Source organism: Crocodylus siamensis, chromosome 2 (assembly GCF_052110815.1).
Source record: "Crocodylus siamensis isolate JL-2025a chromosome 2, ASM5211081v1, whole genome shotgun sequence".
Taxonomy (NCBI): domain Eukaryota; kingdom Metazoa; phylum Chordata; order Crocodylia; family Crocodylidae; genus Crocodylus; species Crocodylus siamensis.
In genome coordinates this window covers 223399630-223412256 of record NC_143396.1, presented here as the reverse complement: position 1 = coordinate 223412256, position 12627 = coordinate 223399630, and the positions used below count along the sequence as shown (strand labels likewise).

Sequence of the window (12627 nt, the reverse complement as noted above, 5' to 3'; positions counted from 1 at the left end):
ATCAGATGGAACCAGACTTTGTTCCACTATGTGTCATACTCCCCATGTTATTCACTGTTAGCTTAAATGACAGATGGTTGTGTATTTGGATTGTGAGAATCCACGTTCCAGCCCTATTGTCATAAGGAAGTTTTGAGCAGCCATGGAGAACTCAGAACGGTGGCTTCAAAGTCCCACATTGCTATGCAACTGTTACTGGACCTTACATTTATAAAGAGCTCCTCTCCTCTGGGTGGATTTCAAAGCATTTTACAAACTATACAGCAGATCCTGAAGTTGTTGTGCAAGCAAATCTCCAGTTAAAGGCTTCATCCGGGGATTTGCTTTTGAAAGGACCGTAGACTCTATTTTCATTTTGACCCGATTACATTGAATCCATCAGACTACTATAAACCAACACGCACAGTTTCAGAACATTGAAAAAGAAACCCAAAGCAAAGATAGAAACTTCTCCCTATCTAAGAATTTACCTGGGATGTCCCTCCCCAAATCCCCCTGCAACCAACTACTGATGCAGAAGCCTGAGAAGAGACCTGGTTCTAGATGAGGACCCTGAAAGTCCGCTGGCCTCATGTATTAGTGAGGGCAGTGAATTCCAGAATTGAGCATCCTCCACCAAAATCCTCTTTCCACGAGAAAGGCACACCTAGGGCCCACAAACAAAAGATGCAGTTGTTAGGAAATGAACAATCTAGGAAGTAGCCAGGAATTCACACCCTGCAGGACTTGACTGATTAAAATCAATACCCTGTGCAATACTATAAAACTGTGGCAGTTTACACGGGCTGAGTGTAGTGTGAGGGAGGAAAGAGAGCGAGAAAAAATGCAGGCATAATCTAGCTCCTCCTGCAGCAGCTGTCCAACCTTTACTGTTGTCCTCCCTGTGCCCTCTAGTTCTCTTGAGTGAGTGTGGAGGACCACGACCCTGAGACAGTTTGCCTTTTTTAATTTTACATCCAGGACACAGAAATTACAACCACCACAGAAGCGCAGCCATCACTGAGGTGGAACAACAATTAGCCATGCATCACAACACTAGGCCAGAAGGGAGTACTGGACACACCTGGACTATTTTAGAGTCCCTTTCTCCACCAGCAGTGCTGAAACAGAAGCACAGGAAAGAAGGATTTTTTGAGAGCTCCTTCACAAGAGGCGGTAGTGTTAAATGCTGCACTGATTCAGCGAACATGCTGGCCTGAAAGGGAAGATCCAGCAATAAATAAAATGATAGCTCATGGGGCTGGATTAACCCTCTGGTAGGTGGGCCCTAGACAAACAAACTCTTTGGCCAACAATGAGCCAGTCAAGATCCCCCTCTCCACCCCAGTGTTGCCACCCATGGAGAGTGGGGCTCAGAGCTGCCGCTAGGAAGCAGCCATGGCAGTGGTGAGACCAGCAGAGGGGAGGGAAAGGAAAGGGAAGGGAGGCAGATGGGGCCATTGGTGCCACAGAGGGAAGGACCAGGGCCCCCCGCAGCTCAGGGCCTTAGGCATGTGCCTGGTTTGCCTATGCATTAATTGGTCCTGATAATTTAAATCTTGCTAGGTCATACTAAAACAGGGTAGATATGCTCTTTATAGGGTAAAAACAGACATTGCGGTTACCCTGGGAGAAAACCTTTTCTTCTGGGATTACAGATGTAGGTGTTCATTGTCCCACTTCAAGTACCTCTGAAACATGCTGGATTAAATGCACTAATGCATTTTCCTGGGATATTCTGTTGTACACCTGTATGGTTACTGCAGTTCATTCTAGGGACAAGCCTGTCAGGCTAGGTACTCTCACTGGCTGTCTGCTGGTGGAGGAACAGCGATGTAGCTTGGAAAAGCAATGCATGCACAGGAATGTGCTGCACCTGTTTTGATTCATGTCACCTCCCAGGAAGATCAATCACAGGTAAAATGAGATGTCTGTTTATCGTGACAGGTTAACTAAATCTGAGCTGCATAAGCTTTCATAAGCTACAACTTCATCAGGAGTCCCTTCATCATATCTCATGAAGTAAGCTGCTGCTTTCAGAAGCTTACACAGCTCTGATTTCGTTACTCTGTGGGTACATCTACACGTGCAAATAGAGCCAAGAGCACCAGAGAAAATGGCTTCCGGGCACAGCGTTGGCACGTGTACCCAGGACCATAGCATTCTGAGTCATGGTGAAGCAGCCCCGGGCTGGCATGGGACCTGGGGGGTCAGCCCCAGGCTCTGGGTGGCAGCAGCAGGTGGCAGAGGGGCACCAGGGTACTACAGTGCAAGGCTAGGCAGCAGGCAGGCCCCCAACACTTTACCACCTTCATGCCCCAGCCAGCCCTGGTCACCATCTACACTGAGTTTTGGCAGAGTAAATTACTCCAAAGTAGGATAGTACTGGCAGGGACAATACTATCCTATAGCAGAGTTAATTAATTTACTGCACTCTAATCAACATACATGCAGACCATAGCTAGTTAAGTCAACTCCGCAGTAAAACACAGGTGTACATGCACCCTGTAAGGTGCAACTGTACTCCGCCTTCTGCCTGACTTCAGACTAACACGGCTAACTAACTCTTTATACTAGCAATGCTAATTTAATGAGCACTAATTCTCTGGCCCTACGCAATGAAGAAAGGGCTGACACAGGACAGCAAAGGCTTTTTGAACAAGATCCTCTTTATATTCTAATCCATCTTCTAAAAGAGCTTGAAAAGAAGAGTATGGAGGAGGTTTTGAAAAAGGGTTGCTTCAATTTACTGTGTTAGATTTGATTAGCTGAGGTCAATGGTAACCCACAAAGCAGAAGACAATGTAAATCCTTACGTTCTCCCTTGCTGACTGATAACGATATATTGGTTTCCTGACAACTGATATACATATCCCCAGTTGTGCAGCTACAGTCCCTAGCAGAAATTTCTGAAGCCTCCTTGTAGCATACTAATGCATCAAAACCCAGCTATGGAGCTGCACACATGCAAATATGGAAATGAACACAATTTTCTGCATTTGTTTTGGCATAATTGTTAGGTGCCATGGAGTTGTCAAGAAAACCCATCTTTTAACAGGCTTCAATGGGCACATCTTACAAAGAAGCAAGGCAGGAATGCAGGGATCTGACCAACCAGGAAGGGGCACGTTTTTCTAAACTGGCAGAGACCGTATCTGTTGCAACAGAGCCAGAGTACCAGCCCAGTTTGGATTTTGTTCCTCTGTACTACCAGACAGAATTATCCTCCAGGCCTCCTCAACTGCTTTATTTCACAGGCAGCCAGCACAGATGGCATTTATACCTTAAAGTGCAGAGATGGGCAGAAGAGTCCCGCTGCAAGACAATCAAGTGGATTCCTGCATTTTCCCCTCTCCACGACTTCCAAATCCAGTTGGCTCCATTTTCAAAAGAACAAACTTTTTGGGCTCCCCATACAGCCACCTTCATGTAGAAGCTGACAAACCACCTAGGTATTTCTACCTCCTGTCTTGCCACTGATACGGGATAGAGCAGAAACTCCAACAGACAGTACTTCCGATGATGTACAAGGCAAATCAAACTCCTACTGCCTTCCCAACATCTGTATTGGGTCTACAGCACTAACAGGAGGTAACATTTCTGTGGCAATACAATCTGAGGACCTCAGTGAAATGTGTAATGGAAAGATCTGAGAAAAGGTGGGCTAACTGCTGTGGGCTAACTGCTCATCTATAATTCCTTCTTTGTTAAGACTAATACAGGTACTGCCTTTGCTTAAAAAAATACTTATCTCAATTTGTGGTGAACCTCCTCTGAAAAATAAACAAAAAATAGCCATGTTTGACAATTTGCAACAAGGAGGTTTTTCTTTAAAAGACAGAAGTCCAGGTGCTAGATGCTTCAAATTTGTTCTTGGTGCAGCTCCATTTACTTCAGTTTAGATCCAAGTCAACTACTGTGGCAGGCTTTTCCTTCACTCTCAGCCCATGTAGAAACTGACAAAACAATCTGGTATCCTTTTTAGTCAGATTCACTGTGTCCACCTTTGGCCAATATCTCATGCATCCGAGAAAGATGCAATGCCCCATAATGTATGTAAATGTGCAATACTTCCTACAACAGGAACATGGGAAATGGCAGAGAAAATTGTCCTGACTCCTGCTAGTAAACAACAGGCTTTCTTTGTGCGTTGCACTTAATTTTCCCAGTCTGATTAACACAAGGGTGAAGGAATATTAGTACTTTTTAGCCATGACAGTACCCCTTTCTAGTGTACCTTGCCAGTTGCTGACAGATAGCCTGGCACTTAAAAGCCGTATGTGGCAGCCCTTTCACTTTATTTACACATGACATTTATTAAAAGAAATTCAGAAACAAACAAAACCCAGAGGTGACAAAGCATCAGCAGAAATCTCATTAATCTACTCCTTGCATGGCTCCAGTGCCAGAACAAACATCCTCTTCACATGCCACTGTGACTCTAACCTCCTCAAAGATATTCAGCTTTACCCACTCTTCACTGTTTTGTAACCAGGCTTTCAGGACCCTTCCTTTTCACTTTCCATGGGAAAATGTTTTCGTTTCCCATTTTCAGACTGTGTAAGGCCAAAAGAGATCTTTAGACTGGGGCTGCCCATCTAACAGGCTGTGGACTGCATGCAGCCACTGAGGGGTTAACATACAGCTCAGCTAAGCTCCCACCCAACTACCACTCACCCCATCGCTCCATCTGCTGTAGCTCTGGCACCCCCTCCTTTCTCTGCTGCAGGACAGCACAGCACATAGTGCTGAGAGAGCCTGTACCCTGGCAAAGCCCCATAACTTGAGACAGTCTAAAATTATGGGGCTCAGCCGGTTTTGCCCTGTACTGAGCCCCATAACTTGAGACAGGCTAAAGTGTTTCAGTCCTCAGGAGACTGAACATAGGCAAAAAACAGGAGAGACCAATGTGCCTCCAACACTTATGGCCCCTGCTCCAGTAGGGAACTGATGAAGGGAAAGAATCCCAGATATAGCAGAAGCTCCAGATCCATGCTACAGAGGAAGGTAAAGAAAAAGCTACAAGGTTTCTGACTATCTGACCTGGAGTAAAATTCCTGCCTGACCTCATATCTGACAAATAGTTTGCGAGCATGCAGGCACACCAGGCAGGCATTTAAGAAAGATGATTGTCTGTACCACTTCAGAGCCATGTCCCAACCTGCCTGGTGTCCTGTCTCTAGTTTTGGCCAGTTATGCAATAAATGAAATACTCAATCCAAACTCTGCAGAAGACCAGCTGAAACCTTGAAGCAGGAGATATGATAATTGCCATGGTCCTAATACAGACTGGAAAGCACAAAGAAATCAGTTTAGCTGCCAGTTCCTTCCACATGGCCATGAAGTTAGAGAATGAAAAAGGGGATTCATTAGCTCCAAGGCACCCAAAACAGAAGGGACCACTGCAACTACCCAGCCTGACCCTCTGCACACAGACAAGTCACAGAATCTCTTACATGTTGGACTAAAGCATATCTTTTAGAAAGATAACTAATCCCATTTAACAGACTCTGAACAAGGCTATGTCTACCATCTCACCCCATGAGCTGCTCTAATACATAAATTAACCTCACAGCTAGGAACCTGCCTCTTACTTCAAGGCTGAATTTATCTAACTTCCAATTCCAGACATTAGATCTTGTTATGCTTTTGTCAGCTAGACTGACAAGCCTTCACTATCAAATATCAGTGCCATGTTTAAGTACCTGTACAACAGTGATCAAGGTGTCTCTCACCCTCTTGTCATTAAGAGAGTAAAAGGTCCTTAAACCACATACCACAAATCTTAATTTCCAGGCCCTGGGTTATTTTTGTAACCTTCCACAACTATTTTACAACAGTACCCTGCAGGTCCCTGCCAGTGCCAAGATATGAACCCCACTGGCAGAACTGTTGGCGCAGCAAATAATTTTTATTATATAAAATTATTATTATTCATCTATTCTCCGATTTAACCTACACTTTTGGTCATGACTAGGCCTCATTCTTGCCAGCTCTACAATGGCAGTGTATGCTATATACACCATAAGGTCCATATGTTTTTATGTACACATTATATGTATGCATAAGCATAATACTATATGGTCGGGGGAGGACAACTAAGATACATATAGCTTGCAGATCAAAAAGAGAAGGTTACACCTAGTCTGACCTCCTGAACATCTTATGATTAAATTTCACCCAGTTATTCCTACACTGTGACCATGTTTACACATTCATTAATGCGCTATAGTTACTGTGTATTAAGTTTAGTACTTGTATAATCAAGTACTAAATCAACGCGCAGCAACCAGCATCACTGCATAACAGCACTGGGACACCTTTTTAGTGATGCTACTGTGCAGTAGCCTAATAATATTGCACAGTAGCACATTAGCATTGTTTCTCCTATGACACGCTACTGTGCAGTATTATTAGGCTACTGCGCATTTAGCATCTTGTGTAGATGCACTCCGTGTCCCCTAACCTGGATTAAACTAAAGCATTTCAGTCCCCTGGGAATAAACAGTTGCATGCCAGAAGCAGAAAAAACATAGATGCCACCAATACCTGAAATGACAGGGAATTGAAAAGGCGAGACAGGACCTGGCACCTAAAAGTCAGGATTCCTAGATTTTCTTTCTAGCTCTTTCACTAGCCTATCATGTGACCTTGGGACCACTTGTAGTGGAGACAAATATAAAAATTAAAACATAAAAGGCCCACCTGAACACACAAATAAGCCACATCATCAACCCCTGCCCCCTCCCTGGTTTCCCCTCTGCCTTCCAGCTCTTGCCAGCTCTCCCCTCTGCCTTCTGTCCCTGTGAGGAGGGGGAAGCTGAGAGTGAAGAGGCAGGTTACTGCAGCCTGCTTTAGCATCCCCCGGCAGGCAGTGAAGAAAGCTGCAGCATTCTGAAACATTTCAGCCAAGAATGGCACAAGGGCATGCATGCAGCCCCTGGGTGAAATGTTTCTTTTTTGAAGCATTTTTGCTTTGGATACATTTCAGTTGTCACGTCTGTCTGCACCCTTGCTTTCTGCTTGCCTTGGTTTAGAATTGGCACAATATCATTGACCAACCTTGCAGATGCATTGTACCATCATCAGCAAAAAGATCTTCTGTAGTTGCCAAAGCATGATGTTCAGAACCTTATTTTACACACTATCTTTCCTTACACAAGATGATCATTCTTCTACGTGCCTGTAATCAGGAGACCTCAAAGTATTTCTTATGCATTAAGTGGACCCTCATATCCTTTCTTAAGAGAGGTAGCATAACTATTAAACCAAGAGTGTAGGAGTCAATGCCTATGCTATATTCCTAGGTACATTACTGAAGCATCATCTATCTGGGTCTCAGTTGGCCCTTCTACAAAATATGAAAAATAACTCCAAATGGGAGTAACCTCTACAGCGCAGGACATACTTTGTGCAAGAAGGTTTCTGCTCCTAATTTAAAGTGTACATTGATATATTTTACAGCTATAACGAAGAACATTATTGCAAGCAAGGAAATGCAAGCTACTGCCATCTCGGAGTAGACTATGTTGGACTGCTGACTATGACCCCGAGTCAAGGGAGCACTTACACACATACTGCTTATGTGCCATTTACATCAAAGGGACTTAAGCACAAGCTTAATGTTAAGTACATGCTAAAGGGCTTTCCTCAGCAGGGGCCCAGTGGGCTTAGAGGGGCGGCTGCTGTCAACTGTATCATTTTAACTTCTGATTTTCTGTTCGCTCATGATTTTGTGAAATATTCTCCTATAAGATCTACTATTTAGCAAAGAATAGCAGGGGTATTAATGTGCTTGCATGCCTGGACATGAAAGGACAATGCCTTCTGAGGGCTTTATTTTTCTGCATGGATTCTTGACAAATGCAGTTCAGATCAGCAGCCGAGCTATGAGGCCAGGTGCCCAGGGCACAGGGGTAGTGGTGACTTCTGGCTGCTGTTGCCACAATTGTGAAGCTGCCAGTGACAATTGGGTTTTTTTTTTTAGCTGCCACCCCTCAAATTGGAGCCCAGGGTGGTTTGTCCCTATCACTCCGCCCTAGTTATGCCATTGGCTCAGGTAGTCACAGAACAGTTTTACCATCCTGGCCATGAATAATTTCAGCTCCTGGAGGGACTATCTTTTCTAGGAGTTAAGAGGGAAATAGGACGATCCTGTCATTAAACAACACTAGAGAATGAAATGCAATACTTAATTTGACAAAGCTTCACTGCCTCTGCTCGGAAGAAAAGCAGGTCCCAATTCTGAGTCACAGGCCCAGACCCAGCTTGTTCTCATAGGCACTGTCATATCTAAAATTTGGGCACGGTGCCCCAACCAGTTATTGCTACACAGGTCACACCTAATACAATCCAAATGAACCTGAGAATCCTGCTGCCAGGGTAATTGCTGTTTTTTAACCAAAGCCTCTCTAAGGTAAAACACTAACAGTATTGGGAACGGGGTGAAGTCCAGACTCTCCCCACCCCAGGGGAGTGTCCTCATTGCTAAGCTACAGAGTCATGCTCTCTTCACTTGTTCTCCTTCTGATGTCTTGAAAATGGCATTCTTGGCCCATTTCAAAAGGAAGGGCAGAAGGTGTTCCTCATTAGTTTACCAGGGAGAACAATCTAATCCAGAGGTCTGCAACTTTTTCAAATGGTTGGGCTGAAACAACCCAGCCCAGATTGAAGGCAGGCTGGCACTTAAGACCTGCTGCTGTTGCTGCTGTCACCACTGCTGCTTCTCCCTAGCAGGGCACAGTCAAATTCCCCTGGTGCCCAACTGCTGCACAGGCAAAGTCCTTTGTCACCAAAGGACCCCAACTCCACAGGCTGGATCCAATGGCTCCAAGGGCTATTCTGCAAAAGGTGGCTGGGACCATCACTGCAACCACCCTCTTTTTGGGAGCCGTATCACTGTGGGTACTATGCTCTGCACTAAACTGAATGCAGCTGTCTGCATGTGACATTAGATGCAGTCTGTGGATGCCTAGTAGAATGAGGATTTAGGCAGAGTTACTGTTCATCCAAGCTCTGACCAGGGTCAAGGACCTTACATGGTTGATCTCAGAATCCTCAGCAGTCTTTGCAAGCTGAGATCTAACACCACTGTCAACAGCACTCAGTTTGCACCCACCTACAAGTATATAAAGGGGATGCATCAGGACCTAGGAGAACAGTTGCTCACCAGAGCTCCCCAAGGGATAACAAGGTCTAATGGCCACAAATTCCTGGAAGGGCGATTTAGACTGGACGCAAGAAAAAACTTCTTTACAGTCTGCGTGTCCAAGGTCTGGAACAGACTCCCCCCAGAGGTGGTGCAAGCACCTGCTCCGGACTCATTCAAACAGCATCTGGATGTTTATCTTGCTGGGATCATTTGACCACAGCTGACTTCCTGCCTCGTGCAGGGGCCCTGGACTAGATGATTGCACAAGGCCCCTTCCAGCCCCGAACGTCCATGAGACCTATGAAGTCTAGTTTGATAAAAAATGCATCTGGGCACCCGTATGGTTTTGTCGGTGCTTGACCAGGGTTGACCTGGATTAGTTTAGGTGATTTCACCATCTAGATTCAATCTATGCGCCACAGATGCACCTAGGAAAACAATCACCATCCCTTACCTCCCACATAAACCAGGTCTGATGGGCCAAACCCAGCCAAGGAAGGAAAAATGTCAACCCCTGCCAAGGACTCCCTTGCTCTGACATGCCAGGTCAGACCAGGCCGTGGGATACAACCTTCCCCGGATCCAACTCTTCCAAACGTCCGTGGGCAGCTTGTGAAATCCGGGCGCCAGGGACCCAGTCGAAGGGAACCCGTCTGCGGGACAGGCAGCGCCACTGGCTGCACTCCCCTTCCAAACAGGGGCAGAAGTAGGGAAAAAAAACGAAACCCAAACAACCCTTCTGAACCATCCATTAAAAGCCATCCGGAGGTATTACCAAGTGAGTTCCTGGTCTGACCTCCCCGAGTTTCCCCTGGTGGATTCCTGTTGCTCTGGAAGAGCCTCAAGCCCCAGGCGCCCTTTGCCCTCTGCTCTAGGGGTCTCCAGCCCTTCTTTGTGGGCCCCTCTGCCCCCAAACGAAACGTGCTGCGATGCGGACCCGGACAGCATCGTTCCCTGCACCCCGGGGCCCGCGACCCCGCACCCCCGGCCTGGCGCGCCGCCCGCCCGCCCGCCCGCCTCCCGCCGGGTCGCGGCCCGGGCCCGGCTCCAGCATCCCGGAGGCCCCTTTGTTGCAGGAAGTGGAGGCGCCGGGGCCGCAACCCCGCCCCGCACCCCGGGCACCTACCCCGGCGGGGCGGCGGGCCGGGCCGGCCGGACCGGGCCAGGTGCTGCCGGCTCCTCCCCTCCCACCTCCGGCTTCCTCCTGCTCTCAGCAGCGCCCGGCGGGCTCTGCCTCCATGAATGCCGTGATGGCTGGCGGCGGCTGGAGATGCAATGTGCCAGTGCCGCTCGCCCGTAGCATAGATGCGGTTGCAGTCTGCACATGCTCGCTCCTGACAGCCGGCCTTCCCCATCGCCACCCCTTAACTCCTTCGCTGCTGCCCCGCCCGCGCGCAGGCGGACGAGCGGGCGCGCAGGCGGGGCAGCAGGCAGCCTCCCCCCGGGCCCCCGCCAGCCCGGCTTGCCCAGGGCTGGCCCAGGCCCGAGCTCCGTGCTGCAGCTGTCCAGCAGTTACCTGGCACATAGGCGTAGGAGGGGGTTGCTTCATTCCGAGAGGAGGGTGAGACCCTGGGCTTTTTTTAACCTCCACCTCTTATGCTATGGGTCCAGGCGAGGCGGCGACGTGTACCATCCTCCGTCCCCTTGAATCTGCCTTTTTTAAAGGATTTTTTTGTGTTCCAAGCGGAATCAAGTCCAAATCCGTGAGCAAGTCTAGAACCAGAAGTGGCCCTACAGCCAGCAAACATCCTCCACCCCTGCCAGGGGCTGCACATATTTCCAACATCTTTTGGCGGGCATCCCACGTGCAGGCCCAAGCCTGGAGGCTTGGGGTTCGGATGCCCCCAAGTTTCACCTGCCCTCAGCCATATGGCCGCAGAAAGAAGCTAGGGAGGAGCCTCCCACTTCCATGAAGTGGGCTTTAAGGCCCAACACCTCAGCAGGTACTCAACCACGCCAGGAGAGCAGTTATCCCTGGGAATGCTTAAGGAAAACTGCCTTCTTGGACCCAGATACATAGTGTTTCAGGTCCCCAGGGAGGCCACAAGGGGTTAGGCAGGAAGAATCACTGAACCACAGATAAGTGGTTCCCTTCCTCTTCATAGTCTGCCATTTCTCCCTCCTTATGGTGCTCTCCATGTATCCCACCTCCCTGCCTCCCCCTACCAACTCCTCCTCCCACTCTCTCAGTCTGATCCTGCCCTCTCTTACCTGGTTCCCCTCAGCCGCTCCTCCCTCATTTCTGCCCCCTCACTACCTTTCCCTTTACTTCCTTCCTTCCTCTCCCTGCTTGCTGTGACCAGATGGAAGCACATCAATTTGCATGTTCATCTCTCTATTCCTCCTCTGTGTTGATTTCCCCTTCCTTATAGGTAAAACTTGCTTCTGCTATAAAGGTGCACCTCCACCCAGCCTCCTGACTGACTTCAGGCCACCTGCTTCTCAGAGGCATACAGCACAAGGTTCCTGGCGCTGACAGCACAGGCTGTTCCATTGCTTCCATAGAATCAGAGACAAGTCGGGCTGGAAGGGAGCACTGGTCAATTCAAAGTGTACAAATCTTTCGCCTTTTACTAAAGATTTCCATGGAAAGGAACACTTACAAGTTTTGACCCAATTTTTTGAGGTCACCAAGTCCAGTCTCCTGCCCTGAGGCAGGATCTTCCCTGTCCAAACCATCCCACCCAACTGTAATCCTAACCCTACCTATGACTACCCTCAACCCTGACACAACACAGACCTAACACGCTCACCTGCCGTAGGTAAATACAACATTGAAATGTTGTCAATATATGCTCAAGAGATCTAGGGTAGAAGGCCATGCCCCCCACTACAGATGGAAGTGAAAACCCCCAGGGTCCATATCAATCTGACCATGGGGTAAAACTATGACCCCAACTATGGCAACTGGTCTGAGTTGCAGTTAAAGCAGGATTTAAACCTAGTGTAGTTAAGGACTGACATGACACCTCAGTCAATTAATATCAGAAAGGCTTTAAAAACAATACCACAAGCAAGCTATAAAACTAAATGACAGAAAAAGACTCCTTTTCAACATGCAATAAATGAGCTATCACCAAAGTCCGAGTGTATTTTTAGCTGCAAGAGTGTTTTCTCACCAGGACAGGCCAGGAAGCAGTTTCCTTACAGCTTTCACAGAGCAGGATCCTTTGCCATGAGGAGCCAGGTGCAATGTTGTAGTAATTTCTCTCTTTTGCCTGGAGCACACACCTTGCTGACAAGTCTGTTTTGCACTTATAGCATTCAATTGTATAGCTTCAAAGCATTTCTCCTTGATAGTCAATTAAACTCCCAACAAAGCAGGGAGGAAGGGACCATCACATTACAGTTGCCAACTGCTCGGATCCTGTTTTGGATGTCCAAGTGTGAAACTTGCTTTTGCAAGTTTCTGATCGGTCTGGAGTTACAAGTCAATCAAACATGATGGGTCGGGATTGAGTGAATGAGATATCTTGGGGCATTGGTCATAGGGATAC

The 12627-nt window shown here is 47.6% G+C and overlaps 1 protein-coding gene and 1 pseudogene across 5 annotated transcripts in view; one reads left to right on the top strand and one right to left on the bottom strand.

Moving 5' to 3' along the window:
- Window positions 1-12627, bottom strand: part of TMEM229B (transmembrane protein 229B) — a 230393-nt gene that overhangs the window by 90217 nt on the left and 127549 nt on the right. For 2 of the 5 annotated variants that reach the window (XR_016440296.1, XM_090033206.1), the window contains exon 1: window positions 10257-10395. The exons of 1 other annotated variant lie outside the window; for it this stretch is intronic. Coding sequence is in view for 1 of the 4 variants with exons in the window: in XM_090033203.1 (XP_089889329.1) it covers window positions 10257-10485 (229 nt within the window). In the remaining 3 variants the exon portion in view is untranslated. Of the gene's footprint in view, window positions 1-10256; window positions 10520-12627 lie in introns of those variants that run through there. 2 more of the 5 variants (XM_090033203.1, XM_090033207.1) reach the window with 2 other exon arrangements.
- Window positions 11664-11773, top strand: LOC149871770 (U5 spliceosomal RNA; annotated as a pseudogene).